The sequence below is a fragment of the Photinus pyralis genome, unplaced genomic scaffold (genome assembly GCF_008802855.1).
Source record: "Photinus pyralis isolate 1611_PpyrPB1 unplaced genomic scaffold, Ppyr1.3 Ppyr1.4_LG8, whole genome shotgun sequence".
Taxonomy (NCBI): Eukaryota; Metazoa; Arthropoda; class Insecta; order Coleoptera; family Lampyridae; genus Photinus; species Photinus pyralis.
This window is the reverse complement of record NW_022170819.1, coordinates 33,106,019-33,133,185: the sequence shown is the minus strand read 5'-3', so window position 1 is coordinate 33,133,185 and position 27,167 is coordinate 33,106,019. Positions and strand designations below refer to the sequence as shown.

Genomic DNA, 27,167 nt, shown 5'->3' with positions numbered 1-27,167 from the left:
AGTATGTGCGAGGTGTAGTTCGTTTGAGCAAACATGCTGTGGGTGTTCTTAGTTCTTCTAGCGCTCGATTTGGTCGCGGGTGTTCCCAAGCCTGACCATAAGACGGTGAGCGAGAAATCCGGTGGAACGATCGTCACGACGCCGTTGGGCGCCGTGCAGGGTTCGATCGCGCACAGTCGCAATGGGAAACAATTTCTGGCGTTTAAGGGTATAAGATACGCCAAAGCGCCGATTGAAGATTTGCGATTTCAGGTAGGGGGTGTTTGCAACGTTTCTAGCTCTGTCTAATTCGTGCTTCTCCAGCCACCGAAAGCGGTCGAGAAATGGGAGGGAGTCTTGAATGCGACGATGGATGGACCGGCCTGTCCGCAACCGAACGTAACTCCAATATCGGAAGACTGTCTTTTACTTAATGTTTATACGTCAAAGGTACTAATAACTTATTGGACTAGGGTGAGCAAAACAAAGCACCACATTTGCACTTTCATGAAAATTTCTCCATCAGGCAAATATTAGCTGAAGGTATGGGGTAACTGTCACCAAACAAGCCTATTTCACTGAGGGTAAAAAATTATAAACATTCATTACGGTTTTTTTAAGAAAAGGCAGAGATTTGTAATCTTGAGATTTAAAAATTATGAGTGAAAAATCCTAAATTTCCAAATTTGAATTTCAAGAATACTAAATTTTAGTTTCTGGGCTTGATGGCTTTCATAAAATTCAAAAATTGTGAAACGCGTTAAAGAATCTTAAATTTAGAGGCTATAGGATCGGAGAACGAAAAGTTTGACTTTTGGAATGCATATCTTAGATGAAGATTTTCTCAGGTTCGTGGTATATCGTCTTAGTATGTTGCTTAAGTACGTCTTCTTAGTAAATTTATTCCGGAGTTGCTATTTTTTGACGAAGAATTTTGACTCTAAACTCATTTTCTTGTACTCACTTTTATAATTCACTTAGTCCTTAACTATCGGACCAACCCGCTTTTAAAATAACCATGAAAAGAAATAATTGCACGCTACTAAAGTACTAACGCACGTGGTCGCATAATGAATTCTTTACATTACACTGTCAAATTCAAATTCTACCCTTCTGTAGAAGGCAAAAGGAAATTAATTTTGTGATAAATCTTAATCTACTACAACTAGTAAATTGACACAGGTAGCATATGTCAAGAGACACCCAGCATTGATATCTTCTTGTTCAGTTAGTGTCAATGGCAGACATTAAGGTTAATTGACTCTTAGCTTTTGTCAATTAATATGTACGATCTCTCAATTGACAGTTTACCATATGAGTAGGTATCAAGTTAAAATATTAAAGTCAATTGACAGCCATTACGTACTAAATGATAAGAACAATTTTTTGCCTGAATAACGTCAATTCATTGAACTTTAGTAGTCAGTGATTGCCTAGTATTTATCAAATGATACTTACTACTTGACCCTTGCCAGCGGCTATTCAAAATGGCGGTTTCTACTATGACAAAACTTTTTGAATATGATATTGACGGGAAGATCAACCCTAAGAAAGGACAACAATAAATTTACATATAAACTCTACAGGTACCTAAAGGTAATGAAGTTGAGAAGCACCCAGTCATGGTATTTTTCCACCCGGGCGGATACCAATCGGGTTCCAGTTGCAGTGAACAATTTGGCCCCCAATATTTACTAGATCAGGATCTAGTTTTGGTCGTGCCAAACTATCGACTGGCAACACTGGGTATATCTCCCCAAGTTAAAGTCGTACGTTAACCGTTTCTTGCAGGTTTCTTGAGCACCGGCGACAAAGAGGCACCTGGCAACAACGGTCTAAAGGATCAGGTCCAAGCTTTGAAATGGGTGAAAGAGAACATTGCCTCCTTTGGAGGTGATCCCGAATCGGTGACCATAGTCGGCAGTAGCGTTGGTGCGGCTAGTGTTACACTGCACTTGGTATCTCCACTATCCAAAGGTACATTGCGGTGGTGCAATGGGGCTTTTTTTAATCTTGAATTTTAGGACTTTTCAAGCGAGCGGTGGCGATGAGCGGATCGAGCATGGGAACGTGGCCAGTGCCCAATAACCAGATGGAACTGGCGAAGAAACAGGCGCAATTCCTAAATTGTCCCGATGACAACTCCGCGAACATTATCAAGTGCCTGAAAACAAAATCGGCCGAGGAAATCGCAAACAGCTACGTCAAGTTCAAGGAAGCGGGAGCATTAGACTCGAACCTAATTTGGCTTCCGGTGGTCGAGCAAGATTTTGGACAAGCCAGGTTTTTAACGGCGCATCCCGTCGAGTCGGTATTGAACGATCACTTCGAAAAGGTACCTTTTTTGACTGGGGTAACGACGGATGAGTACGCAAATCTCGCTTTTGGTAGGTGACTATAGTCGTTCGATGTTGCGTTCAACGAAGTCAATTACAGATCTAGTTGACAACCCTCAACTATTGCAAGACATGGAAAAGTACCCGCCGTTTTCGTCCATTTATGAGAAGGACACGAATGCCACGAAAACCATCTCGAAAGAGCTCCGGAAATTTTATCTAGACGACAAGCCTGTGGACAACTCCACAATTGCGAGCCTTGTAAATGTACGTATGATCAAAGGGAAATGAGTCCTTATTGACACACTTTCACAATAACGTATCACGTACGACTACAAAGTTGACAATCCTTTCGTTTACTTTGAATATACGACCATTAATTGAAAATGAATCTTTACGCGATCTAAAAAAAATGCCGTCGCTTCGAAAGTTTGAGGAAGAATCCCTTTCTCCCACCTAATTTTTACTTAAGTACTCGTCGAGTTAAAAACCCGAAACGGACCAAAGCTTGGGCTATGTTTTTTTTCACATGTGGCGTTTTCCACACTTCCTCTTAACTTGAAGCTCTTTATTTTCTCGCATATTAGTTCTGTTCTCCTCAAAGCGGCACACGTATAAAATTTTCTATACGGGCAAACGAACTAAATTCTGGATTTACGGGGCCATGTAAATGCCCAGGTAAATGATTCTTGACTATCCTAGATCTAGTTCCTGTAAGGCGTCCTACTGTCGCAACCCTGGTTACTTTTCTCATCTTCGCATACTCTCATTAAACCATTACAGCTCTACAGTGACGGCATGATTGGCTTCGGTGTCAATAGGGCGGCTAAACTTTTGGCGGAGAAGAGCAACGAATCAGTCTTCTACTACAGATTCAACTACAAGGGACGACACAGCTTCTTCTACTTGCCCGACTCAAACCACACTGTACCTTACGGTAATGATGCTCATTACAATAATTGCAGCTGATCTAATTTGCGCAGGCGTTGCTCACATGGACGACCTAATTTATTTATTCCACAACTCGAAACAATTTACCGATTACAAGGAGGACGACCCCGAAACGGATACCATTGAGAAGATGACGATTATGTGGGTCAACTTTGTTAAACTAGGGTAAGTGTGCGGTTTGGTTGACATTAAAAAAACGAATGCCTTTCAGTAAGCCCATACCGGAACAGTCTGAAAAGTTGGACGGCGTTAAATGGGAGCCGTTCACAACCAAGGCGAAAAAGTATTTAGACATCGGCAACAAGTTAATACTGAACGAGAATCTGAACGAGAAACGGTACAACGAGTGGGAAAAGTTATTTCCCTTGTCCAAATACCAAGCGAAAAGTAAAAAGCAGCACGGGTAGATTCGATAAGAAATAAGTTAAGGTATAATTCAATGTAAAAATGTACAATAAATTGAACTATTACTTTCCATTGAATGTTAATTACGGTTTTTGTATTTGATTTACCCGACGTGACAAACGTTCGATTTATTCTCGCACTTTATATGGCACCTTATTATTTCTTGCCTTTTTGGTTTGTGTTTCTTGTCTGATTGCACATTATTGGCAGAGAACGCCCTTCCGAATTCAGACGGTCGTGGCCAGAATTCAAATGTAATATTTTATGTCGTGTAACTCAGTAAGATTAACGTTTGTGCATAAAGGCTTTCGATACAGCCGAATGGTAATTAATATATTTTTAGCGCATTCTTGACGCTATTATATTCGTTATGAATGGCTGTCTGGCTGATCTCAGCAATTACAATAGCTAGATACTTCAAATTTTCACTAAAAGCTTTCTGATATAGTGTAGATGTGCAGGCTCTAGTCTATCTTGAGTTAGATTACTCGTGAGATCGATAATTTTAATAAATATAAAATCCTGATCTGTATTACCAAAAATGCGTATCAGAAGCCATATAAATGATGGTAAAGCTTCTAACAATTCTAAATTTAATTTAGACCCCGAAAATAGCACGCCGAGGTACTGTCGTCGCGGTCTTTTCTACAGAAACAGCATTGCCATAAGATCTGAATGTCATTTTATATCGTGCTTCGCGTCCCATTTGAAATAACAATGACAGGTGTCATTAGAATGCAAATCAGGTATTACACTTTATCTATCCTTGCAGTTAAAGTGATCACTTTAAAGACTGTTACGGTTAAAGACTGATTTAGCCTTATTTCCAAGTTTGGTAGGGTGGAATAGATGATTCATTTATTTCTTTCTTTGCGTCGATTTAATATTTTAAATCTACGGTAAATTTGACCTAAATTTGATATGTGACCATATAAATAAAGCGAGCTATTTTTGAATAACTGAAGCTTTTTTTATGAACAACCAATTACGAACAGTGTATTGGCCAACAGGAAGAAGGGAGTTACCACCCTATCCGTGTTGTAGGATAGGGAAACACCCACTTATACACTTAACTGAGCGTAAAGTGGCTCCTTTTGCATTGTGGATAGTGACGATTATAAGTTGCTCATAGGATCTAAAATCACGAAGGTGAACAAACCTCACAGGTCATGGTGTTAGCTACCGTGCGGAGGACTGCGTGACATTGGGGATGCAGGGTCGATAACGATGATCCTGGGATACCTGGCGACCTCCCAGTCAAGCCCTGGGCAAGCAGATCCACCGTTTCTGGGCTCTTAGTGAGAGGGAACCAACAAACCGGGCCCTCAAACGGGAAAAGCTTCAAGAAAGAGGAAACAGCTGCCAAACAGGGTCTCATTCAAAGATCTGGCGCACAGAAAGTGATGACCAAGGAATCGTTGGCCTAAGGGTGTTCCCTGACGTCAGGGAGCAAGCGTTTCAGGTTGAAGGGGAACACTCCGGGATCTCGGTCAGGGCGGTTCGACAAGAATGCTTTGGGGCCCCCAAATCTGCGAGTGTGCCACGAATTTATAGGCAAGTCGCTGAGGTGGGGCTCAGCCATTGTTCCACCGTGAGGTGGACGTAACGAGCCTTTGTTGGAATGCGTCGTGGCGGCACTAAATTCAGTCGCTGACGCGATATAGGGTCCCCAGGGTGCCATTATTGTGGGCGAATGCGGAAAATGTGGAAATTTGGACTGGCTGGAGAGGTCTGTTGCTTACAACGCCGACGGAAGGCATTAAATCCCAAGCTATCAGCTTACTGCCGGCGCTCCGAGAAGTCGACCAAGATAACAACGAACTCCTGGCTCGTATGGCTCCCACAAGAAGTCGAAACCGTCGACATCACCCACCAGAGGATACGGCATCTACTAGAAGAAAAATCCCGTGAAAGAAAGAAGAGCTTACAGAGCTTGTTTGGACAATTACCCCGTACATAGGCGGGCGACAATTAAAATAAAAAAACTTAAAATTGCTCACAGTTTTTCAACTTGACAAAATTCTTTCCGTAATTGGACAACACGTGTTGAACTTCTCCCACAACTTTCGCTTACTTGCTTCCGCATAGATTTATTATACAAAACGACGAACTGCGTCTCGAACAAAACAAATAGAGCCCGTATAGTAATTTCCAGTATTTAAGGAAAAATCATTTCCACCATAAAATCAACTCCTGGCTGAAAATTTTTTAAATAAAAAGCTAATCAACGACGGAACGCGCCTAACGTCCCACTTCTCCAGATGAAATGCGAAATTCTTCGTTATCTCTTGGCAACGAGACATGTGCGTTAATTAATTTTCGCCTGAGAACAAAACCTCTTCCTGCAAACGACCAAATTACAAAAGCGGAAAAATTTAAATAAGAATTACGAATTTACAAAATTTCTAAAAGTAAAAAGAGACAAATTCAAATGAAACGAACCAACTCTGTGCATATTTCGTAAATAATCCCCCAATAAATTGTAATATTCTCATATACCGAAATAATAACGTCTACATGCCGTTGTCTGCACAACAATAATATTATATCAGTGTCACTCAGCTGACAGGTTCTTAACTCTAGATCGCCTGTGCGAGTCTAATAGGGTAAGCTTAATCTGGGACCAGTGCCCTGTGGAATAGGGGGTAACAAAAGGGCGGACGAGTTGGCACGCAGTACGGGTGTCTGCTGGGAAAATCTGGGTCATTTGGGCTTCTAAAACTGAATAGAAGCTAAATTAGGAAGATTATTGGGTCTCGCAGGGCCCTAAATGATCAACTATCACACAACAAAGCAACAATATTCAAATTAATGAATATATCAGTTAGATCTTTATTTGTTTTAAGAAGTTATTTTGGATGCAGAAAATTAGGCGCCCTCCAGAAGAGATTTTGTCATTTAAAAGTAGACATAGGGAAAAACAATATACGTAAATCCCTATGTCTACTTCTTAATAAATGTGGCGAATAATAACACCAAAAAGGTATGTTTTAAACAACAGATGGGGACAGTTAGCATGTTTATCAACATATCAAGCGAAAATAAGGAGTAGCGTACTTAATTGGACAGGATTTGTATGCGAACGGTACTTGAAAATGTATAATAGAGCAAAAAATTAGTTTTTTTCCGTTAATTAATGCGTTTTTGTTAGAGATCTGGATTGGATTGGACCTGGGAAAACCTCAGCAGAATCATTAATTATAAAAAATTATAGTTTTCTATTTTTAAGTCAATTAAGGGAAACGTTTCTTAATAACAATCAACAAGCACCTTACGTCATGTAAATATTTTACAGGGTTATCATTACGAGCACTTCTATTCGCATTATCTTGTTGTTGTGCTAGAGTGCAGTGGTAAAAGTGCTCAGTGCAGGTAGGTGAATTAATGTTCAAATACTTTGATGGCCATTTCTTGGTTCAGTTCATACATCAAAGGTAATTTTTCAATTACCCATAATTTTAAATTACCTAATTAGACGATTTAAGTAACTACCTCAATATCCTCTCATTGTTTAGCTCGTTTCAAATTGGTATTGTAACTCGTGTGTTTCATATTTCATGTGGCCTAAGACTATTAGTTTTTTTAAATTTCTTATAGAGAATTGAAAAACTCTCTAATCAATTTCTTTTTCGAAACTTTTTTTGTGTAGCGCATTAATTTAGGTACTGTTGATTGGAATAAAAGAGGTCAAATTCAAACCCCCTTGGAAATGTATTGTTCCATCTTAAGATCAATACTCATCCGTTTTGGAACTTTACTGTTGGACCAATATAAACTTTAGAGTTTATTACCAAAAGAACAATAATAATCATGAAGTATTTGTACTCTCAACAGCTGTCACTTCATCCCTCTGATTAACAACATCCTTGCTTGTTGAAGATAACCGTATGTTTATCGCTTACAATCTTTGGAATTTGAATTGTGGAGCTATTTGCTGTCATAATGTCAAAACTCGAACGTTCCTGAACATTCTCGAAGAGAGGTCCTTGCACATGCGCGAAGTTGTGCCAGAATCGAAAATCCATTCTTTTTCTGGACACTTCAACGCCGATATAGCAGAAAAGATGTTCTTACCATCAGTTTTCTGCTTGTCGAGCTTCTTCTTAGGGCAATTCGACTTGATATGTCCAAATTCATGACATCTATAACACTTTACAGGTTGCTTGAAGTCACTAGATCTTGGTTTCCCAACAAATGCAGCTGCTTTATTTTCAATGAAGTTTACTTGTACATCCTGAAGTAACGATGTCTTGACATAGTCACCAGTAATGTCTATAACTGAACTTTCCATGGCCGTAATCATTGGTTGATACTTATATCTGAACTGCTTAGCTTACCTCTATCAAGTTTCAAAGATAACGAGTCTAAAGTCTTGGATTAAACTTGAGCACCACATGATTTGCAGATTCCCAGTGTTAAAAATTTTTTTTTGGGTTTGTATCTTTCTTGGTTCTTAGTGTCATCAAGTCGCCGAGGGTAACTAGCGATATTTCGGACTTTTCGGTTTTCATCCATTTTTTTAAAATACATTATTTATTGTTGACAACTAACTCTTACACCCTCTTTGCCTACTCTACGCCCTTACATAATTTAAGTAAACCGTAATTATTATAAATTATGCTAAAAATGCTATGTGAACAACTTCGCCAGGGATCAGATCTAAGTACCTGCACTAAAACAAATGTGATATTGACTAATCTTTAGGAATTTGTGTTCACTGCTTAACCTTTAAACTACCTATATCGGTTTGGTGAGTAATTTGTCGCAATGGGAAATTCCAAATAGGTTTAGTAGTCTATTTTCGTAATTGAATTTATGGCTTACTTTACGACGTACTGTTTATCTTATGGCAGGTTATCTCCTTGACAGGTGGTTATATTCAGCGACAACTTGAATTTACTACGTTTGTTTTGTGGTAGTGATCAAGGTGAGATGAACTTTAAAAGGTATTATACTAGTCAATTATAAAGTGCGAAAAACCCAAAAACGGCTTTCCTTCTCAGTTGATGTTGTCATTAATTTAGACGCACATTGTTGCTGTAATTAATTTTCATGAAACGTCTACATTCTTCGATCTCAATCCACGTGGTAATTAATTTTTCTTCACGTAACGATATTCTTCAATCAATAATTAGAAATTAGCTACCCCTAAATGGCAACACTTTAATTTTGTGTGACCTTTTTTCGTCCGTTTTGTCTTGTGCTGTACGTCCTCTAAATTCTGCAGATCCTTTAAATTTTACAGATTGCAGTTGCTCTTGTAGATGTGCATGTTTTGTTTTGCAGATAGTGTTTGAATGGATTATGGACATGAACCAATGTTCCGCTGTGTTGTTATTAATTTTTCCCAGATCTTTTTGCAGGTTATTTGATTTATTGCACAATGATTTCTCCAATGAGATCACTTAACTTTAAGGAAATTGCTTTTGGTTGAGGCATATTCGACCGGGGAGTATTGGGGGTTGTGCACTACCCATGAAAGGGGGGGGGGGCCTCCCACGGAGAAACTTTTGAGAAATTTTAAGTTTAATTTTCGTAATTGAATTTATGGCTTACTTTACGACGTACTGTTTATCTTATGGCAAAATTTACCAATATATTTGGTCTGGGTTACATATCATTCATAAAAATACAAATTTGTTCATGGGATAAATTCCCGTGGGTCAACCTCTTCAGGAATGTTAGAATGACTACACATAAGCCTTTTATGTACAGTCCCGAATCAACATTAACTCCTGTGGTTACACAATCCAAAAATATAGTTTCCTAGGGTAGCAACAATTTGGAAAATTGGATAGTAGAACGTTTTGTACAATGCGATCTGACTTTGTGTTTCGCCAAGTAAAAATTGGTTACTCATTGAAGGTGAATCTCGAAAGATTGTTGACGAATTTGAATCCAGAACAAACCGTGCTTCAGGTTTCCCGCAATTTATTAGTTCGAATTTGGCGTATTTACTCGAATAATTCCGCAGTATGGACATTTCAAAAGTCACCATTACAACTTAGGGTTTTGACAACCAACAAAAACACGAATTATTGGTCTTGAACCTTTTTACCGGTTGCCGTTTCATGTAGATCTGATGACACCCCATGTACACAAGAGAGGTGCACATTTTTACACAAATTAACAGCACCTACTAGATACGAGAAAATGAAATAAGGAAAACAAACCCCTTTATGCTTAATCGAATGAAAGTATCAAGCGCTTTCCTTGAAATTAAACGGTACGTTCAAATGCAAAAATGCCAAAACGGAAAAACAATCCCTTAAATCGTGCTATTACCTTATATAAACTTTCCAAAATGTGGATAGGGAACGTCAGAATTTGCAGCCGGCGGCGTACTCATGTGCTAAACGTAAAAAAATCTCAAACTCCATATTAATTAACGGTAAGCGCGCTTCTAATGACACTAGACCCAATCCGGTTAGACAAAGTTTTGCTGAAACTCAATTAATTACGGTTAATTATACTTACTTAATTGGCCGGAATAAAATTTTCGAATTCGGTAGCCCAGTAATGCCTATTGTTACATGAAATTTTGGATCAATCGCAAAAAGTCTGCGATAATGAAATAAACTGAATGATCTTGATCTTTTTCTCTTAATATTGGGAAACTAACATCGGTTAATTCTATTTACAGAGTTGAAATTCAAAAATATTGATTTCTCGACTGCTTTTCCATGTCAGGGGCCGTCAGAAAGGAATTCACATTCATAATTCAGTTCGGTAGCCGGTTTTCTTTATCAGCGGTCAAAGCGCCTCTACAAATTAAAACATTACCCTTACCTTATATTTCTATCTCCTAGAACAGAAGTCCATAGGTCCGGAAGTACAATTTCTTGTAAGGAAACGCCCGTTTGAGTTCGTTAAAGTACCGGGTGTTCAATAAATCTGGTAGCTTCCATCAATGTACGGTGCGTTCTTTAAAACTGGTCGAATTTCTTGTATGAAAACGGGGGTTTCGTTACACTAGGGAATGTGGAATATGCATAGTTCACAGAATCAACAGAATCGGAAGAATGCACATAATTTACAAGATATGCAAGATTGTGTAGATTCTATATACGATTTCCCTAATTCTCAAAGAATGAGTACATTCTGTAGATTTATGTAGGTTTCTGTAGGTTCCATAGATTTTGTAGAGCAATTTGTGTAGGGTGGGGGTAGAAAAATTAAAAAATAAGTAATAAAAGCTTCCCTCAAACATTTTTAAATTGGATGATTAATTCTAACAAATATTTTAGACAGAAAATGTGGACACTCCTTGTTTTACTAGTGCAAGTAGGATTTATCCTATGCAAATCGAGCGAAAGTTCTGGTAGCTCGAGTTCGGAGGAAGATCACATCTCGATACCCCCTCCACATGTCACAACGCAGCACGGAACAATAAAGGGACTGGCCGACAAAACTTATAAGGGCGAAACCTTTTATTCCTTTAAAGGAATTCGATACGTGGAAGCACCCGTTGGCGACCTACGATTTAAGGTGAGTACAAATTGGAGTGAAACCCAGCTCGATTGCCGTTTTAGGCCCCCGTACCTGTGAAGCCATGGACGGGTGTGTACGACGCCAGTTACGATAGACCCGCCTGCCCGCAACCGGCGTCGTTTCCAACCGACGAGGATTGTCTCTTCCTGAACGTCCACACGAGGAAGCTTCCAAAAAGGGGAAAGAACCCCAAGTATCCGGTTATACTGTACATACACCCTGGAAGTTTCACCACGCGTTCCGGTAACACCGCCATGGTGGGACCGCATTATTTGCTAGAGAGAAAAGTTGTTTTGGTCACAATAAATTATAGGTTATCCGCACTAGGTGTGGTCATCCGCAGACGTTTAGACACTAACCTTGCGATTGTAGGGTTTTTGAGTACTGGAGATGAGCTGTCACCTGGTAACTACGGAATGAAGGATCAAGTGGAGGCCATGCGATGGATAAAGGAGAACATTGCGGCGTTCGGAGGCGATCCCGATTGTGTTACGCTGGCAGGTTACAGCGTTGGAGGGGTCAGCGCAGCCCTCCATCTAACGTCGCCAATGTCGCGAGGTTTCCGCCTTTTTTATACAACTGACAAAACTGAACTCGTCTCCGTAGGTCTGTTTCACCGGGTTATGATAATGAGCGGTTCCGCATTCGGAAACGGAATTATGCCCCGCGACCAACTCGACTTGGCTAAAAGGCAGGCGCGTATAGTTGGATGTCCCGATGATAATAATGGGGACATGATGAAATGTCTTAAGAATGCTTCGGCTGAAGCTTTAGGAAACTCGCTGGAGCAGTTTCGGGTGTTCGGTACCGATCCCCAGTTCTTCTGGCAGTTTGTGTTAGAGCCAGATTATGGACAAGAAAGGTTTCTCATAGAACACCCATTGATTTCCATACAGAAGGGGGACATTGCTGATGTACCCATCATGACTGGGGTCACACACGATGAGCTCCTCTTTCTGGCGTACCGTAAGTGTTACCTCATCAACGTCGGCGTGTACCTCTGAGTGCGTTCCAGCTACTGTAACCAATGAGACTGCTCTTGAGGTGTTCAACCGGGACGCCAATAAAATCTTCCCTTACTCTTTTTACTACGAGAGGGGATCGGATGCAATAACTGCCGAGCTCCAAAAGTTCTACTTTAACAATAAACCCGTCAGCTCAAATTCGTTGGAGCCGCTAGGCCAGGTATCTCACTGTCAAATTTCAGCACCTTAACCTAATATTTTAGTTGTACGCTGACGCGCTCGCCGGATTTGCAGTAAACCGAGGCGCTCAGTTACTGTCGAAAGTGCTCAAAAACAAGGTTTACTACTACATATTTACCTACAAGGGAAGTTATAGCCATTTCACTCCGGAGAGTGGCGCTAAATATGGTGAGTAAGCTTGAGGGGGAGGTCATTAAGTGCGTTGGTTTTTCAGTGGTGCACTTCGACGATCAACTTTACGTGTTCTGGAACTCGCTTAGCTTTCCAAAGTTCACCAAACGCGATCCGGATGCTACCATGGTAAAGAAACTGACCACTTTGTACGCCAATTTCGCGTATTACGGGTACGTTTGGAGTGCGAAACGGGCACGGTTGAATCATAACACTTTTCAGAAATCCCACGCCCAAGGAAAGCAAGAAACTGGATCAGGTCATATGGACACCATTTACAGAGCAGAATAAGTTGTATCTGGACGTTGGCGATCGGTTGACGATGAAATCGGATATTTTCCCCGAGAGATACGCGAAGTGGAGGGAGTTATTCCCGTTACCAAGTGCTAACGACAGAACCGCTGTTGCATAATCTTGCTACTCTTAAGTAATGAAATGTTTGCTAGCATCATTATTCGTATTTTTTTAAAGTAAATGTGAATAAATAAATTGTTCTCTCATCTCTCTGCTTCCTTTCAGAAGTTCTATGGTTGACAACCCTTTATCGTCACTTTGTGAATTCACTTCCCCAACTGGGCTAGATTCCAATAACATGGACCCTAATCATGTCCCACACGGTCATAAAATAAGCTTAATGGATGTTCTTGTCTGCTGTTGCGTTGCATATTTGCATTTCATCCGTTGGAAAAACCGAAATGAGACACGCTCGGAATCGGCGAATTTTCCCATCGACACCCACACACTCGACAGCGTCCCTGCCTCTCCTTAGCGAAACGTTTTAGAACTGGCAACACGATCGAGCACGCGGTTTACCTATTACACACAGCCTGTGTTTTACTCGAAATGCACGCCGGTTATCGCTCTTATCACGCGACGTACTTTCGTTCACGTTTGCTATGAAGCGGCATATGCGTAAATTTTCCTATATCGAATCAAATCCAAACTCAAAAAATAATTTTCAAAATTGCAAAACGGCCTCCCGTTACAGTAGTCAAAGAAAGTTTACATTTAAGGGTTAGCTGTGCACTAGGAAAAAAATCACCTTATCGCAAATTTAAGCTTAGAACGCTTCTCTTGAACGTACAAAGGCACCTCTTCATAGCCCATGTTCTCCTTGTCGGCAAGGAAAAATGCACAACAGATCCGTCAGTTTCTAGTGGAGACAAGGAAAAATGCACAACAGATCCGTCAGTTTCTAGTGGAGACAGCTACTTTAGCACAATACATTCACCCGAAAATAAATCATTAAAGCATTTTTCTGGATCATTTTCTGGAGCAAGACGAGCGAGTGGTTGCTTTATAATTAAAAAATAATTTTTCGAATTTATATTTTGGTAAACAGGGAACGTTACATATGTACCGCTTAATAGTGTACTTGAACGAAGATATGTCTGGCGATAACGAGGCATATCAAGAAACGTACTGCGGGAAGAGTTCCTTTCTGTTGTGTCGAGCACGCGACAAGCGAGCCGCGATTGTTTCGTTCAGAAAGTAGTGTCCTTTTCGATATTTTTACTGGGCAATATTCAAATAGCGAAGGAGGTAGAGCTGAGAGAGAAAATCTCATGATGAAGTAGAAGCTAAAACGTTATAGCCTCCCAATACAATAGTTTAAACAAAGGAAGGTGTTGGAGCGATTGCCTTAAGGATAGTGCTCATGGACTATGTTTTTCTAGTAGAGAACATTTTGCTATCGTATACTGCGTGAATTACGATCAGAAACACCTATTCGCCGTTAGCCTTCCGATACAACAGTTTCAAAAGGAATAAAGCGTTGAATTCTCTCTTGATTCCCTTGAGCACAGAAAAAGCCCTCCTAATGGGTTATGCTCTCCTGGTAGCCGGCGAAAATGTGCGCCATTTTCATTGCAGACCGCATTCTCCTGCTCTAAAAACCTTCTCTTGATAAAAAACTTTAGATGAAAGTGAAGTGTAGGGAAGCATAGAAAAGAGTACTCAACGATTATGATCTCTTGGTAGCAAAAGAAAATTTACAAAAACTCCGCGAACAGAAACACCTCCTTGCGCGTTATATTATTCAAGTACAAAAGTTGTGTTTTAGCAAAAATAAATTTATTTCTTCACACCTGCTTGCTGCTTTCCTTTCATGACTTTCTCCTCTTCATGCTTCCCTACCGGTCGCCTGTTCCCTTTGCGTTTGTTTTCTGTACGGTCTAGTTATATTTCTTTAGACCCTTTTGTCGTCTTTTCCCTTCTTCAGTATTTCACCACGTCATCTACCCTACACTTTCTCTTTTCTTACTTTTACACTTTTTTTCTTCTTTAACGTATTTTTCACTTTTCTTTGTTCTTTCTTCTTACTCCTTAATGGCTTCTGTACACCACTTTAAAACTTTCCTTAAACACGCTTCCTTCACCCATGGTTTGTTATCCCCTCTTTAATTCTTGCCTTTTTGTTCAGGTTTCCACATTTATACCTTTTCCTATTAAACCTTTTGTTTTCCTTGCACTATCCTGGCTCCTTCCTTTGGTCTACTTCATGAACCTTTGTATCAGGTTGTCGCTTTAGACTTTATTTTGTCAAATTTACAAAATTACTGGTATAGGAAATGTGTACCGCTTCATAATGAAAGAGAACAGAACTTATATTCGAGAAAATAAAGCGTGTCAAGATAAGAAACAAGGGTTCAAGTAGATAAGAGCCAGTACGTTAAAGTGGTGCCGGCGCTATACCTACCCATGTGTAAAAAACCATGTGAACGATTTGGTTGCGGTAGTTCCGTTTCAGAACTTTCATTTGGCAAACACTTAAGTAAAAATTTGGTGGGAGAGCGGCATTCTCAAAACTAACTTCAAACCGAAGGTCATATAACTACACTGCGTGGGAGAAGCGTCTTCACAACTGGAGCCAGTGCCGCCATTGTTAACAAGTTTCATAAACGTGTAAGCCTTCTAAATTCGCTATGAGCTCTCAGCAGAAATAAATTGTAGTGTAGCGGAAAGATATGTAAATAGCCATTTGTTAATCAAAGTTGTGTATCCAATTGGTTTATAATAAGTATAACGAATTTACTCAGAAAACGGCTACCGGTAAAAGGGTAAATGACAATTAATTCAATTCTGTTAAAACCCTAAGTTTCAATGGTAAATTTTTTAACATTCCTACATAGCGGAACATCTGTAATCTATGCTATGTTCCACTAATTAAGTCAAAGAAAGGATGAAGCCCGGTTATTCGAATGGTAAAAATTCCACGACTGAAAATCGTATGCGATTCTTCTTATCTTCTTATTTTCTTATGTGCTTGGAATTGTTTCGCAAAAATGATATCTCACAAATTTTAGAAAATCCTCTAGAAGCCACAAGACGATTTGCCAGAAATTTAAGAATCTCTAAAGTACCATTGAAGAACTCTACTCCATGAGCAATATCTCCACAGTATCTGAAGAATACCTGAAGAATCTGGCAGGAAGCTACAACCATTTTGTGAAGAATTAAGTCAGACCATTGCAATTAGAAAATGAAAGGATTTCATTATCTAAGTTCACGGACCTAGGCAAGTTGTTTTCTGTAATGCTATTAACAATTACTTAATGTTATTCGTGGATTATCGACTGGTTTGAGCAATAGATAATAAAAATCGATAACAAAGTGTACAAGTGTTGCGGCATCCATATTTTGATGCTAATGAGTAGGGGCATCACCTTTTATCGTCTCGACGGAAAAACCAGTACACATTAGCAATATTTATACTTGATATGGGTGTCTGATGCTTTTACCGTAAGGATCGTGTATAAAGGAGCACCTCAGTTTTGTGTCCAAGTGAATGTCAATTTGAATATGGTTAAAGCAAGTGTGCTTATTTTGGCATTAGTTTATTGTGCGTCCTCGTATCATCATCACCACAACCATGATGACGAGTTCTTGGTGTCCACGCCGCTAGGTTCAATTAAGGGTGCACCATTGCAAACGGTACTGGGAAAGAAGATTTACTCATTCAGAGGCATCCGGTACGCCAAGGCACCAATAAATGAGCTACGGTTTCAGGTAGGAACAATTAATATTATGATCTCCATTAATTCGTGCAAACCATTACAGCCTCCAGAGCAAGTGAAAGGCTGGGCAGGTGTTTATAACGCGACCAAAGATGGAGCTGCTTGCCCTCAACCCGAACTGAGCAACACCAACGAAGACTGTTTATTTTTAAATGTGTACACCACGCAGTTACCTCACAAGGGATCGAATCCCAACCGCCCCGTCTTGGTCTTCTTCCACCCAGGTGGATACTACTCTTGGGGCGGATACAGTGAGGCGTTCGGGCCGGACTACTTATTAGACCAGGACATTGTACTGGTCACGTTAAATTACCGCCTGGCTTCCTTAGGTTAGTCTCAAACACGCTGAACTTCCCTCTTTAACTCTAACTAACACTGCAGGATTTATGAGTACCGGCGATAAGTTCGCGCCTGGAAATAACGGCCTGAAAGACCAAGTGGTGGCGCTGAGATGGGTGAAGCAGAATATAGCGTCGTTCGGTGGTAACCCGAACCTGGTGACGATCTTCGGGTACAGTGCCGGAGGCGCCACTACCTCCTTAATGTTAGTTTCACCAATGGCGAAAGGTGACCTTAGTTAACCCCTTTAAGTAATCAAAGCTGTTAGGCCTTTTCCACAGAGCGATTATAATGAGCGGCTCCGGTTTTGGAAACTGGCCAGTGCGACCTCATCAATTCGAATTGGCCCAAAAGCAAGCGCGCTTGGTGAACTGTCCAGATACCGATTCCGAATCAATTTTTAAATGTCTTAAAACGAAGAGTGCAGAGGAAATTGGAAACTCTCTATATGAATTTGCTGTAAATATTCTCTTTGGCCGGAGTAGCGGTAACGGTTTTGTTTAGGAGTTCGCTTACGGTCCCATTTTGAGCTGGCTGCCGGTCATCGAGCCGGACTGCGGCCAAGAAAGGTTTCTGACCGACGACCCGGTAAAACTCCTTCTGCGAGGGGAGTTTGAAAGAGTTCCGGTAATCACAACTGTAACCGCCGAGGAATTCAAATACGTAGCGTGGAGTAAGCTTACGCTTGGTTCGTTACTCACACTAATTCACTTTACTTTTAGACCTACTAGATAACGCCACCTGGCTCAGGGAAATGGACGAAAACTTCGAGAAAATTGCGCCTATTGAGTTCATATACGAAACGGACACCGAGAATTCCAAGCACATCAGTAGAGAGTTGAGGAAATTTTATTTGGGCGATGGACCTTTGACTGAAAAGTCTCTACCTCAAATTGGAAAGGTACCCCACTTAATTGGGATTACTAAACCATTCACCAATTTCTAGTTGTATGCCGATGGAGTCATAGGGTTTGGCGTGAACAGAGCAGCTAAGTTGCTGGCAGCTAAAAATTCAGAACCGACCTACTACTACAAGTTTAGTTACGAAGGGCGTTACAGTTTCCATTACAAACCAAACACTACCACACCAGAAGGTAATGATAATCACCGACTTATGAGAGCAAACTGAATCAATAGTTGTAGGGGTGGTCCATCATGACGATCTACAGTACATTTTCTACATTTCGCGCTTTCCACGGCTGAAGCCCTCTGATCCAGAGTACAAAACCGTACAGAAGATGACCAGTATGTTGAAAAACTTTGCCGTAACAGGGTAAGATCACTTAGAAACGATGAAATAGCAACCACCGGTATTCTTTCAGAGTTCCCATCCCCAAAGCGAGTCATTTGCTCGATGACACCGAGTGGAAACCGATTAGGCCGGGAAATAACGTGTATTTGGACATTGATGAAAAGATGGTAATGAAAGAAAACTTGTATGAGGATCGCTATTCTGTTTGGGAGAGACTCTTTCCGTTGCCGAAAGTATGAGTGCAATCCGTTTTATAATAGAAATTATGAAAATAAATGCAAATAGAGCTATAGATCAGTACAGAACATTATTCTACTTTAACCCTTTAACACCCACTAAACCCCTTCTCCCTAATCCCGTTCCCGTGTCCACCTCTTGGCATCACCAAAGTATTCTTCCAGAGGTGCGCTTATGATCCTCACTTCCTCATTGTCTTGTTACGGCGATGCCGGCTTCCCTTGCTTCTCTCTTCTTTGGATCACTAATTCTATGTACCGGTTTATCTTAAGCCACTTATCACGCTCTCCAACATTACTACCCCTATATTCTCGGGGTCCAGTATTTCTCCCGTTTCTATGGTCAGTCTTCTATCTAGTTTGACGCCAAGGATATTGATCCGTCTGGCGAGCAGGATCTGTGTTCCATCTACGTCCACAGTGGCCGGGGTAAGCCTTCTCCTTCCGGCCAATAGCGCCGTCTGGGTCGTTGCCCCTACCACTTTCATTCCATCCACTCTTGGATCCTACTCCTTGTCTGGTTTGTCATCTCCACTGGTTACTATTAGGGTAAGATCGTTCGCATCTCTACCCCTTTGGGGACGTACAGCTCTAGAACGGCGTCGTATGTTGCGTTCCACAGCAGGGCCCCAGAACCGACCCCTGCGGTACGCCTCCGTAGATTTCGAATGTGTACACTGTCCACGATGGCAGCTTCACATCCGCTGTTCTCTCAGTGAGATAACTTCCAGTGACTTCATTTTTGTAGTGCTTCGAGTAGCGTGTATGTTGGTATTGTGGCATTACGTACGTCCAGGGAGGTCACCACCGCCACCTCCCTGGTTCGCTACGTGCCGCTCATTGCCCCTTCTCCCAATTCATGTACCCTCTTCAAAGCATCCCTCGTTCCCCTTCCTTGCCTGAAGCCGTACTGTCGGTCACTTAAAGCCATCATTGCCCCAAACTATCCGCTCTAGGGGCTTCACAAAATGGGTAATCAGTGCTATGGGCCTTTCCGTGCCTGGATTCTTAGTTGGGATTAGCACCACCGCCGCTCTCTTCCACGCGTTCTGCTATACTCCGGTGTCCATCACCATACTAAAGGCCTGTATTATTATCTCTGGTGCCTCTCGTGTCACGAAAGCCACAAAATCTGGAGGGAATTAGCCATCCTGTTCTGGTGCATCTTCATTGCAGCATTTCTGATTTTTTCGTTTGTAAATGGATCGACCGGCTCTTCGGGTTTTTGACTCGTTGATGTGTCTTGGAGCCTTTTTTTCCTTGGGAATAGCTGTATCTTGCTGAAGATCTCCTCGTCCTTTCCAACCACTCTCGTTCTTCTCCCCAGCTTCCCGGTTACTATTTTATAGGCTCTTATCCACACGTCTTCCTATGTCCATGAACCTAGCAAAGCAAGGTCAGCAGAACACAATCAAACATATTGCATAATTAGGTGCTAATTAAGTACCCTATTCCCGAATTAAATGCTCTTTTTTTAAAAAATTATTACACGTTTTGCCAGGTTCAGATGAACTCAGCAGAACACTACCTCCAAAAACCAAGAAAATGGAAAGTGAACTAACTATAATTAGGTGCTAATTAGGTGCTAATTAAGTGCCCTATTTCCGAATTAAATGCTCCTTTTTTTAAAAAAATTATTACATGTTTTACCAGGTTCATATGAACTCAGCAGGACACTACCTCAAAAAACCAAGAAAATTTAAAGTGAACTAAATATAATTAGGTGCTAATTAGGTGCTAATTAAGTGCCCTATTCCCGAATGAAATGCTCCTTTTTTTTTAAATTATTACATGTTTTGCCAGGTTCATATGATCTCAGCAGAGCACTACCTCAAAAAACCAAGAAAATGAAAAGTGAACTAACTATAATTAGGTGCTAATTAAGTGCCCTATTCCCGAATTAAATGCTCCTTTTTTTAAAAATTATTACATGTTCTGGCAGGTGCATATGAACTCATCAGAGCACTACCTCAAAAAAACCAAGAAAATGAAAAGTGAAGTAACTATAATTAGGCGCTAATTAGGTGCTAATTAAGTGCCCTATCCTTAAATTAAATGCTCCTTTTTTTAAAAATTATTACATGTTCTGCCAGGTTCATATGAACTCAGCAGAGCACTACCTCCAAAAACCAAGAAAATGAAAAGTGAACTAACTATAATTACGTGCTAATTAGGTGCTAATTAAGTGCCCTATTCCCGAATTAAATGCTCCTTTTTTTAAAAATTATTACATGTTCTGCCAGGTGCATATGAACTCATCATACCTCAAAAAAACCAAGAAAATGAAAAGTGAAGTAACTATAATTAGGCGCTAATTAGGTGCTAATTAAGTGCCCTATCCTTCAATTAAATGCTCCTTTTTTTTAAAAATTGTTACATGTTCTGCCAGGTTCATAGGAGCTCAGCAGAGCATTACATGAAAAACCTAAGAAAATGAAAAGTGAACTCATTATAATTAGGTGCTAATTAAGTGCCCTATTTCCGAATTAAATTGAAATTAAAAATGACTGGGAATTAAAAAGCTCTTTAAGCAAAATATACTAAAGATATTATTAAAAAGTTAAGTCTTGAATATTGTCTTAAGATCAAAAAATTAAAAATTAGTAACTGCGAAATAAATTATGTATGGGGCTCATTTGAAAGGGCTTGGTCTCGGTCTTGGTCTAAGCATCCCGTGCGTACCCAATTTTGTAGTTTTGCGCATGCGCAGTGTCAAAAATTTCGTTTAACGCATGTGCGATGCTAACTTTTTTATTTATGAAAATATTTAAATGAAACTATGACACTACGAATATAACTAAAACTGACAACGTTTTAAAAATATTGTTTTGCGCATGTGCAATGCCAACTTTCTTATTTACGAAAGTATTTAAATGAAATTTAGTATACCTACAGGCACTTGGAATATAAAACTAAAACTATTACCGGATTCAAAATTTCTTTTTTGTACTCCGTGCATTAAATGAACGTGTTTTGTCATTCGTTTAAGGATCTAAGGTGTCACTTTTTCTCCCAGAAGGATTAAAATGCAATGAGGGACGAAAAGTGACAGTACACGACATCTTTTTGAATTTGGGAGGCAGTAATTTCCTCATAACGTTCAGTTTATATGAACCTGGCAGAACATGTCATAATTAAAAAAAAAGGTGTATTTAATGTGGGAATAGGACACTTAATTATCACCTAATTAGCACCTAATTATAGTTAGTTCACTTTTCATTCTCTTGGGTTTTTAAGGTAGTGCTCTGCTGAGTTCATATGAACCTGGCAGAACCAGCAATAATTAAAAAAAAGGAGCATTTAATTCGGAAATAGGGCACTTAATTAGCACCTAATTAGCACCTAATTATAATTAGTTCACTTTTCATTTTCTTGGTTTTTTGAGGTAGTGTTATGCTGAGTTCATATGAACCTGGCAAAACATGTAATAATTTAAAAAAAAAGGAGCATTTAATTCAGGAATAGGGCACTTAATTAGCACCTAATTATGCAATATGTTTGATTGTGTTCTGCTGACCTTGCTCTGCTAGGTTCATGGACATCCCATCGCACCATCTCATGCTCCAGTTCTTGCTGCGTCTGTGGTTGCCGCGTTGTTGCCCTTAGGATCCTCAGCTTCACTTTCTTGAGCTTGGCGCTTTCCCATTTGGGCTTCAATCTCCAGGTAATGTACTTATGATCGCTCAGGGATTCATCCTCCTCGACCTCCCAGTCTCTAGTGTAGCGGGCCGCTGTCTCGCTGGCGCAGGTCTCGTCGATAGAGGATCTTCTTTCATAAGTTGGGCATACCGAATCTAATCATTTTTTTAATAGGGTTTGAGAAATCTTTTATAAGCTCCGCCTATAGCGGTGGGTGTATGGGACTCCCTCCCATCCAGGTAAGTTTTATCCACTAAAACCCTTTGCCTTTCCTTGTGCCGCAAGGATGGGCATCGCCCTTGGGCTTCTTCACATAAATGCGTGACCGGCGCAGGTGGTCGTTGCCTAGCTGTTGGCCTGATTAATGTCTCCAGCCCTCTCTTTCTCTTGTGGAAATCACCAACCATACGACTCTTCTCCATTTTTTGGTGGACCTGATAGGTTTGGTGGTAAATCTAAAGCGGCACACTTTTCAATCGAGATGTACAAGTTTTTACCTACAAATACGAAAAGTTCCCTTTTGGTCATCCTAAAGTTTACGCTGGTAAGAAGTGCTATACCGCGATGGCCAAACTGCATACGCTGGAAACAGACCATTCCGACGCAATCGACCCTATTTAAAAATTACCATTTTGCGGGAAAAGTGTGAATTAGTTGACGTAGCCTGTAAAGCAGCACTCAACATGCAAACAATCATTCTTCTCCATATCATTATGCTGTAATATAACGGTGCAACCAACATGCAATTTTTCCTAATCTATAAATTAAGCGTTATCATCTTGCCTTGGGTATAAATAAAAAAAAGTTAATCTAAGGCCGCCAAACAACACCAGACAGTATACTATTCTTCAATGCAAATTACTTCCAGGAATTATTAAAGTAAAAACTTCTCCTTAATCTCGAATTACTCGCTAAGATCGTCACATATGATAATAAACCGTGTTGCCGGAATTTCCCCGTTATTTATGATAGTATATAAAGCACGCGATAAGCTAAACAGTATCAATTACGCGCTACCGCGATGTACTTCATTTTCCTTGCCTTACTGTCTACCTCCTGGGTGGCTGGTCATCGAAACAATCAAAATCCCGTAGTGAATATTTCGTGTGGTAGTATTCAGGGGAGTGTGATTCGCAGCGTTCTCGGCAAGTCGATCTACTCCTTCAGAGGGATCCGTTACGCGAATGCACTTCGATTTGAGGTAAAATTCCACCCCAGCTGTACAGGCTTTTAACACCTTTGCATTTTGAAGCCTCCGGTACCTGCAGAGAAATGGGACGGCGTATACGATGCTACCAAAGATGGACCGCTTTGTCCACAACCCGGTGATATACCAATCTCAGAAGACTGTCTCCGACTAAACGTGTACACGACCAAGGTCCGTATTATCCAGTTACCAATTATTTCTGAAAGCGCGATTCGTAGCTACCCTCCGCCCATCACAGGCCGAAACGGCCGGTTATGTTCTACATCCACCCGGGCGGTTTTTACGGTTTGTCATCAGTCAGCAAATGGCTGGGACCTCAGTACTACCTCGACCAAGACGTAGTACTGGTAACCATCAACTACAGATTGGGATCATTGGGTAGTAGAATTGCGGTAGCGTTCAAAGTGCTCACCTAGAATTTTAGGGTTCCTCAGCACAGGTGATCGCTCAGCACCCGGAAATAACGGGCTAAAAGATCAGGTTGTCGCATTGACGTGGGTCAAGGAGAACATTCATTTATTCGGGGGAGATCCGAATTTGGTGACGATCTTTGGTTATAGTGCCGGAGGTGTAAGTGTGGGCACCCACCTGGTATCACCAATGTCGAGAGGTAACACTTTCATTTGGAGTAAGCGTCTAATTCGAAATCGCAGGGTTGTTCCATCGCGCGATTGCAATGAGCGATCTAGTCTTCGGGCAATGGCCCATAGGAAACCATCAGTTCCACCTTGCACAGAAGCAGGCTCGACTAGTGGGATGCCCGGACGATACTTCCGAAAATATACTGAAATGCCTTAGGACGAAAAGTGCCAAGGAGATAGGAGATTCTCTGAGTGGATTTGCGGTAATTATTCTCTTTTAATTCATTTCGTAAACCTCACTGTAGGAGTATGGAGGCGATCCGGTTTTATTATGGACGCCAGTAATTGAATTAAATTTCGGCCAAGAGCGATTTTTGACGGAACATCCAGTTAAAAGCGTTCTCAACGGAAATTTCCACAAAGTTCCGATAATGGCGGGAATTACCGAGGAAGAGTTTTCTTATCTCGCGCTGGGTAACCAGGTACAATTATCCCTGATCATTGTGATCGTGGATTTTAGGTGTAGTGGGCAATCCAGACTTGTTAAGGGTAATGGATGAGGAATTTGACCGAGTTGCCCCTATTGCATTTATCTACGAACGCAATACAACAAGATCTAAGGCTATCAGTAAGAGGCTAAGAGAGGAATTTTTGAGATCAGGACCTTTAACTCAATCTTCCCTTAAAGGCCTTGGATATGTGAGTATTGGCAAAAGAACACCCTTGTATGTACGTCATTGATTGTAGCTCTACGCCGACAGCTTGGTAGGATTTGGTGTGAATCGTGGGATTAAATTATTAGCCGCCAAAAACACGGAGTGCACCTACTACTATCGTTTTAGCTATCCGGGTAGGTATAGCCACTTTTACTGGCCCAACACAACTACACCATACGGTGAGTGCGGTTAATTGCAAGGAAGTTTGCGTCAACTATGTTTAGGGGTGGTGCACCACGATGATTTGATTTACTTATTTTACTCGGAAATCTTCCCCAAGCTAAATACGAGCGATCCAGAGTACGCAATGGTTAGGAAACTAACAACGTTGCAAACTAACTTTGCATATACTGGGTGAGTATATTATGCTCTCCAGAACACGTGATATGATTGTAGATCGGCATCAGGTTTTCTGTGGCCGGCATTCTCTCCTATACGTATAGGCAGATATTAACGTGTATGATTTTTAAGGAACCCCACTCCGTCAAGGATTGAGATTCTTGAACGCAAGCTATGGGCTCCCATTACTGCATCAAATAACGTGTACATGGATATTGGTACAAATTTAACTATGAAAAGGGATCTTTATGAAGATCGTTATTCAGTTTGGGATAGCTTATTTCCATTGAAAGATTATTTATAATAAAGTCTATTGGATGAGTTCTTTGCTTGCTTGTTAAATAATAAATAGAAAATAATATTTTCTGCGTAATTGAATTCTATAGCGCGTTGACTGTTAAATGAGCTTCGGAACTCTTAAGCCAGCGTAAATAATTTTTTCTTAATTAGTTTTACGTGCCCCCGACTGCAAAATCAGGATGAGATCATTGCCTGTTCGTGGGAATGCAAGTATTAATCCGGGGAAGAAGTTTGGGCTGTTTTTGACTAAGAAAAAGTTAATCGCACCAATGACCGCGAAAAGTCGTTCTGGGGTCAGGGGTTCAGGGGGTAAGCGAATTAATTAAAAGTGGAAAAATATCCATTTAAATGGGCTCAACTTGATTAGCCATAAGGTGTATTCTGTGCAAAAAATTAATGTATACTTTGCAAATAAGTATAGTTCAAAAAACGTAGCCATAATTGCCATGAATTAGTTTATTTTTTTGGAATTGATAGTAAAAGGTATTAAAAAACAACTAACAGACGTTTCATGGTAATTTTGCGGCGAACTTCGGTAGCCAGTGTATGCTGAATATATGTAAATGAAACCGAAATGAAATTAGTTGGATCCCAAAAAAGATCAATTTTAATTCGCAATACAAATCAATGACTTGAAATATTTTACGAATATTCGGTAGTCGGCAGAACGTTGCGGTACACTCGTTGGAACGGTACGGTTCTCTCGGGCGCCACCAGGGGTTTCAATCCTTGATCTTGGTCAACGGTCTCAAAAACTACGGGTAGTCAAACAGAAAAAAAACGGAAAATGGTCCCCATAAATCGTGCCCTTACCTAAAATTTTCCAAAATACGGGAAGATGACGGGAATTCCGACCGGCCGACGTACTCGGGTGATGACAATGACGTCCAAAAATTCTGATTTTAATTTTCAAGCTCCCGGGACATATCTCAAAATCCATATTAATTAAACGCACTTCTAACTACACTAGAAACAATCTAATCAGACGACGTTTGTTACAACAGAATTAATTAACTAGGGTTAATTGTGCTCACTTAATTGACCGGATTAAAATGTCCAAATTCGCTAGCCCAGTTACGTGGAATTTCGGGTCAATCTCAAATGGTCTGCGATAATGAAATTAACTGCACAACCTGCATCTTTAATGTATGTTTTCACTTAACATTGGGAAAGGAAAATCGGTAATTAGTGAAGAAGGGAACTGAAGTCATACAATATTAATTTTCTCTTGTTTGCCAAGGGACGATAGCTTTCGGAGGCTACAAGAATAATTAAAATCTCTACGGGAACAATACTAGAAACTTCACAAGTATGTTCGGCAGCTGGTTTGCCATCCCAGCGGTTAAAACGGCTCTACAAAACAGATATTCTAAAGAAAATGTAGAACAGGCATTGTACCAAGGTACTAGCTGAAATAATCGGACTATTAAGATTCATACTAAATGGGATTCATCGATATACAGGTCTCCGTGCAACGATTCAATATAAAGCGGCATTTAAAAACAATATCGCGAAGGAAAAATCTTAAACAATTTTCTTAAAGAAACATTCTCTAAAGGAAGATAGGCACTCAGGGCCGGAAAAACAACTACCACGCTACAAGCGATCGGTAGTAACAAATAATTATAGAAACCTTTGATCCTTGCATCCGGTCAATTGAGATAGTCTTTACACAGACGCACTAACACAAATACTTACCACCGAATTTCGGAATTTCAGCCCGCCCATTTGGTTGAGTATGATTAAATATATTTAATTAGTTGTGTTGCAGGAAACCTCGTCTGATTAGATTGTGTCTGATGTCAAATGAAGCGCGCCTAATTGGCATAAATTTTTAGGCTGATCATAGATTTTTAGGATAATAGGGAGTCGAGTAATTAATTAAAACATTCATTTTTCCATCGACTTAAAACAAGTTGATTTTCTATGAATGTTAGAGATAGGAGTATAGTCTTTGCTATATTTTTTGATAATTTGTCCATTGCACCTCTTAATATAATGAAG

The 27,167-nt window shown here is 40.4% G+C and overlaps 4 protein-coding genes across 6 annotated transcripts; all 4 read left to right on the top strand.

Annotated features, from left to right (window-relative positions):
• Positions 1 to 3,741, top strand: LOC116179204 (esterase FE4-like). The gene is made up of 9 exons (XM_031498924.1): positions 1 to 252; positions 304 to 429; positions 1,566 to 1,725; positions 1,771 to 1,956; positions 2,004 to 2,366; positions 2,416 to 2,582; positions 3,099 to 3,252; positions 3,299 to 3,431; positions 3,478 to 3,741. Exons 1-9 carry the CDS (start codon positions 34 to 36, stop codon positions 3,671 to 3,673), a joined length of 1,704 nt encoding a protein of 567 aa, XP_031354784.1. The 5' UTR covers positions 1 to 33; the 3' UTR covers positions 3,674 to 3,741.
• A 3,299-nt stretch (positions 3,742 to 7,040) lies between these two features.
• On the top strand, positions 7,041 to 13,041 carry LOC116178724 (esterase FE4-like). 3 transcript variants are annotated; one of them, XM_031498302.1, is made up of 9 exons: positions 7,041 to 7,105; positions 10,919 to 11,159; positions 11,204 to 11,489; positions 11,535 to 11,720; positions 11,769 to 12,128; positions 12,178 to 12,347; positions 12,391 to 12,535; positions 12,582 to 12,711; positions 12,761 to 13,041. In XM_031498302.1, the coding sequence occupies exons 1-9, from the start codon at positions 7,056 to 7,058 to the stop codon at positions 12,948 to 12,950; spliced, it is 1,758 nt and encodes a 585-aa protein (XP_031354162.1). In that variant the 5' UTR covers positions 7,041 to 7,055; the 3' UTR covers positions 12,951 to 13,041. The 3 variants fall into 3 exon arrangements, with proteins under 3 accessions (XP_031354162.1, XP_031354164.1, XP_031354163.1); XM_031498304.1 differs by lacking the exon at positions 7,041 to 7,105 and adding an exon at positions 8,472 to 8,598; XM_031498303.1 differs by lacking the exon at positions 7,041 to 7,105 and adding an exon at positions 8,515 to 8,617.
• A 3,154-nt stretch (positions 13,042 to 16,195) lies between these two features.
• LOC116179246 (esterase FE4-like) lies at positions 16,196 to 18,445 on the top strand. Its single transcript, XM_031498988.1, has 9 exons — positions 16,196 to 16,546; positions 16,598 to 16,883; positions 16,936 to 17,121; positions 17,162 to 17,352; positions 17,398 to 17,566; positions 17,616 to 17,794; positions 17,840 to 17,987; positions 18,037 to 18,166; positions 18,216 to 18,445. The coding sequence occupies exons 1-9, from the start codon at positions 16,340 to 16,342 to the stop codon at positions 18,382 to 18,384; spliced, it is 1,665 nt and encodes a 554-aa protein (XP_031354848.1). The 5' UTR covers positions 16,196 to 16,339; the 3' UTR covers positions 18,385 to 18,445.
• A 4,566-nt stretch (positions 18,446 to 23,011) lies between these two features.
• LOC116179055 (venom carboxylesterase-6-like) lies at positions 23,012 to 25,224 on the top strand. Its single transcript, XM_031498762.1, has 10 exons — positions 23,012 to 23,221; positions 23,273 to 23,398; positions 23,446 to 23,605; positions 23,652 to 23,837; positions 23,881 to 24,071; positions 24,114 to 24,282; positions 24,329 to 24,507; positions 24,556 to 24,703; positions 24,749 to 24,878; positions 24,996 to 25,224. Exons 1-10 carry the CDS (start codon positions 23,042 to 23,044, stop codon positions 25,165 to 25,167), a joined length of 1,641 nt encoding a protein of 546 aa, XP_031354622.1. The 5' UTR covers positions 23,012 to 23,041; the 3' UTR covers positions 25,168 to 25,224.
• The last annotated feature ends 1,943 nt before the right edge of the window (positions 25,225 to 27,167 follow it).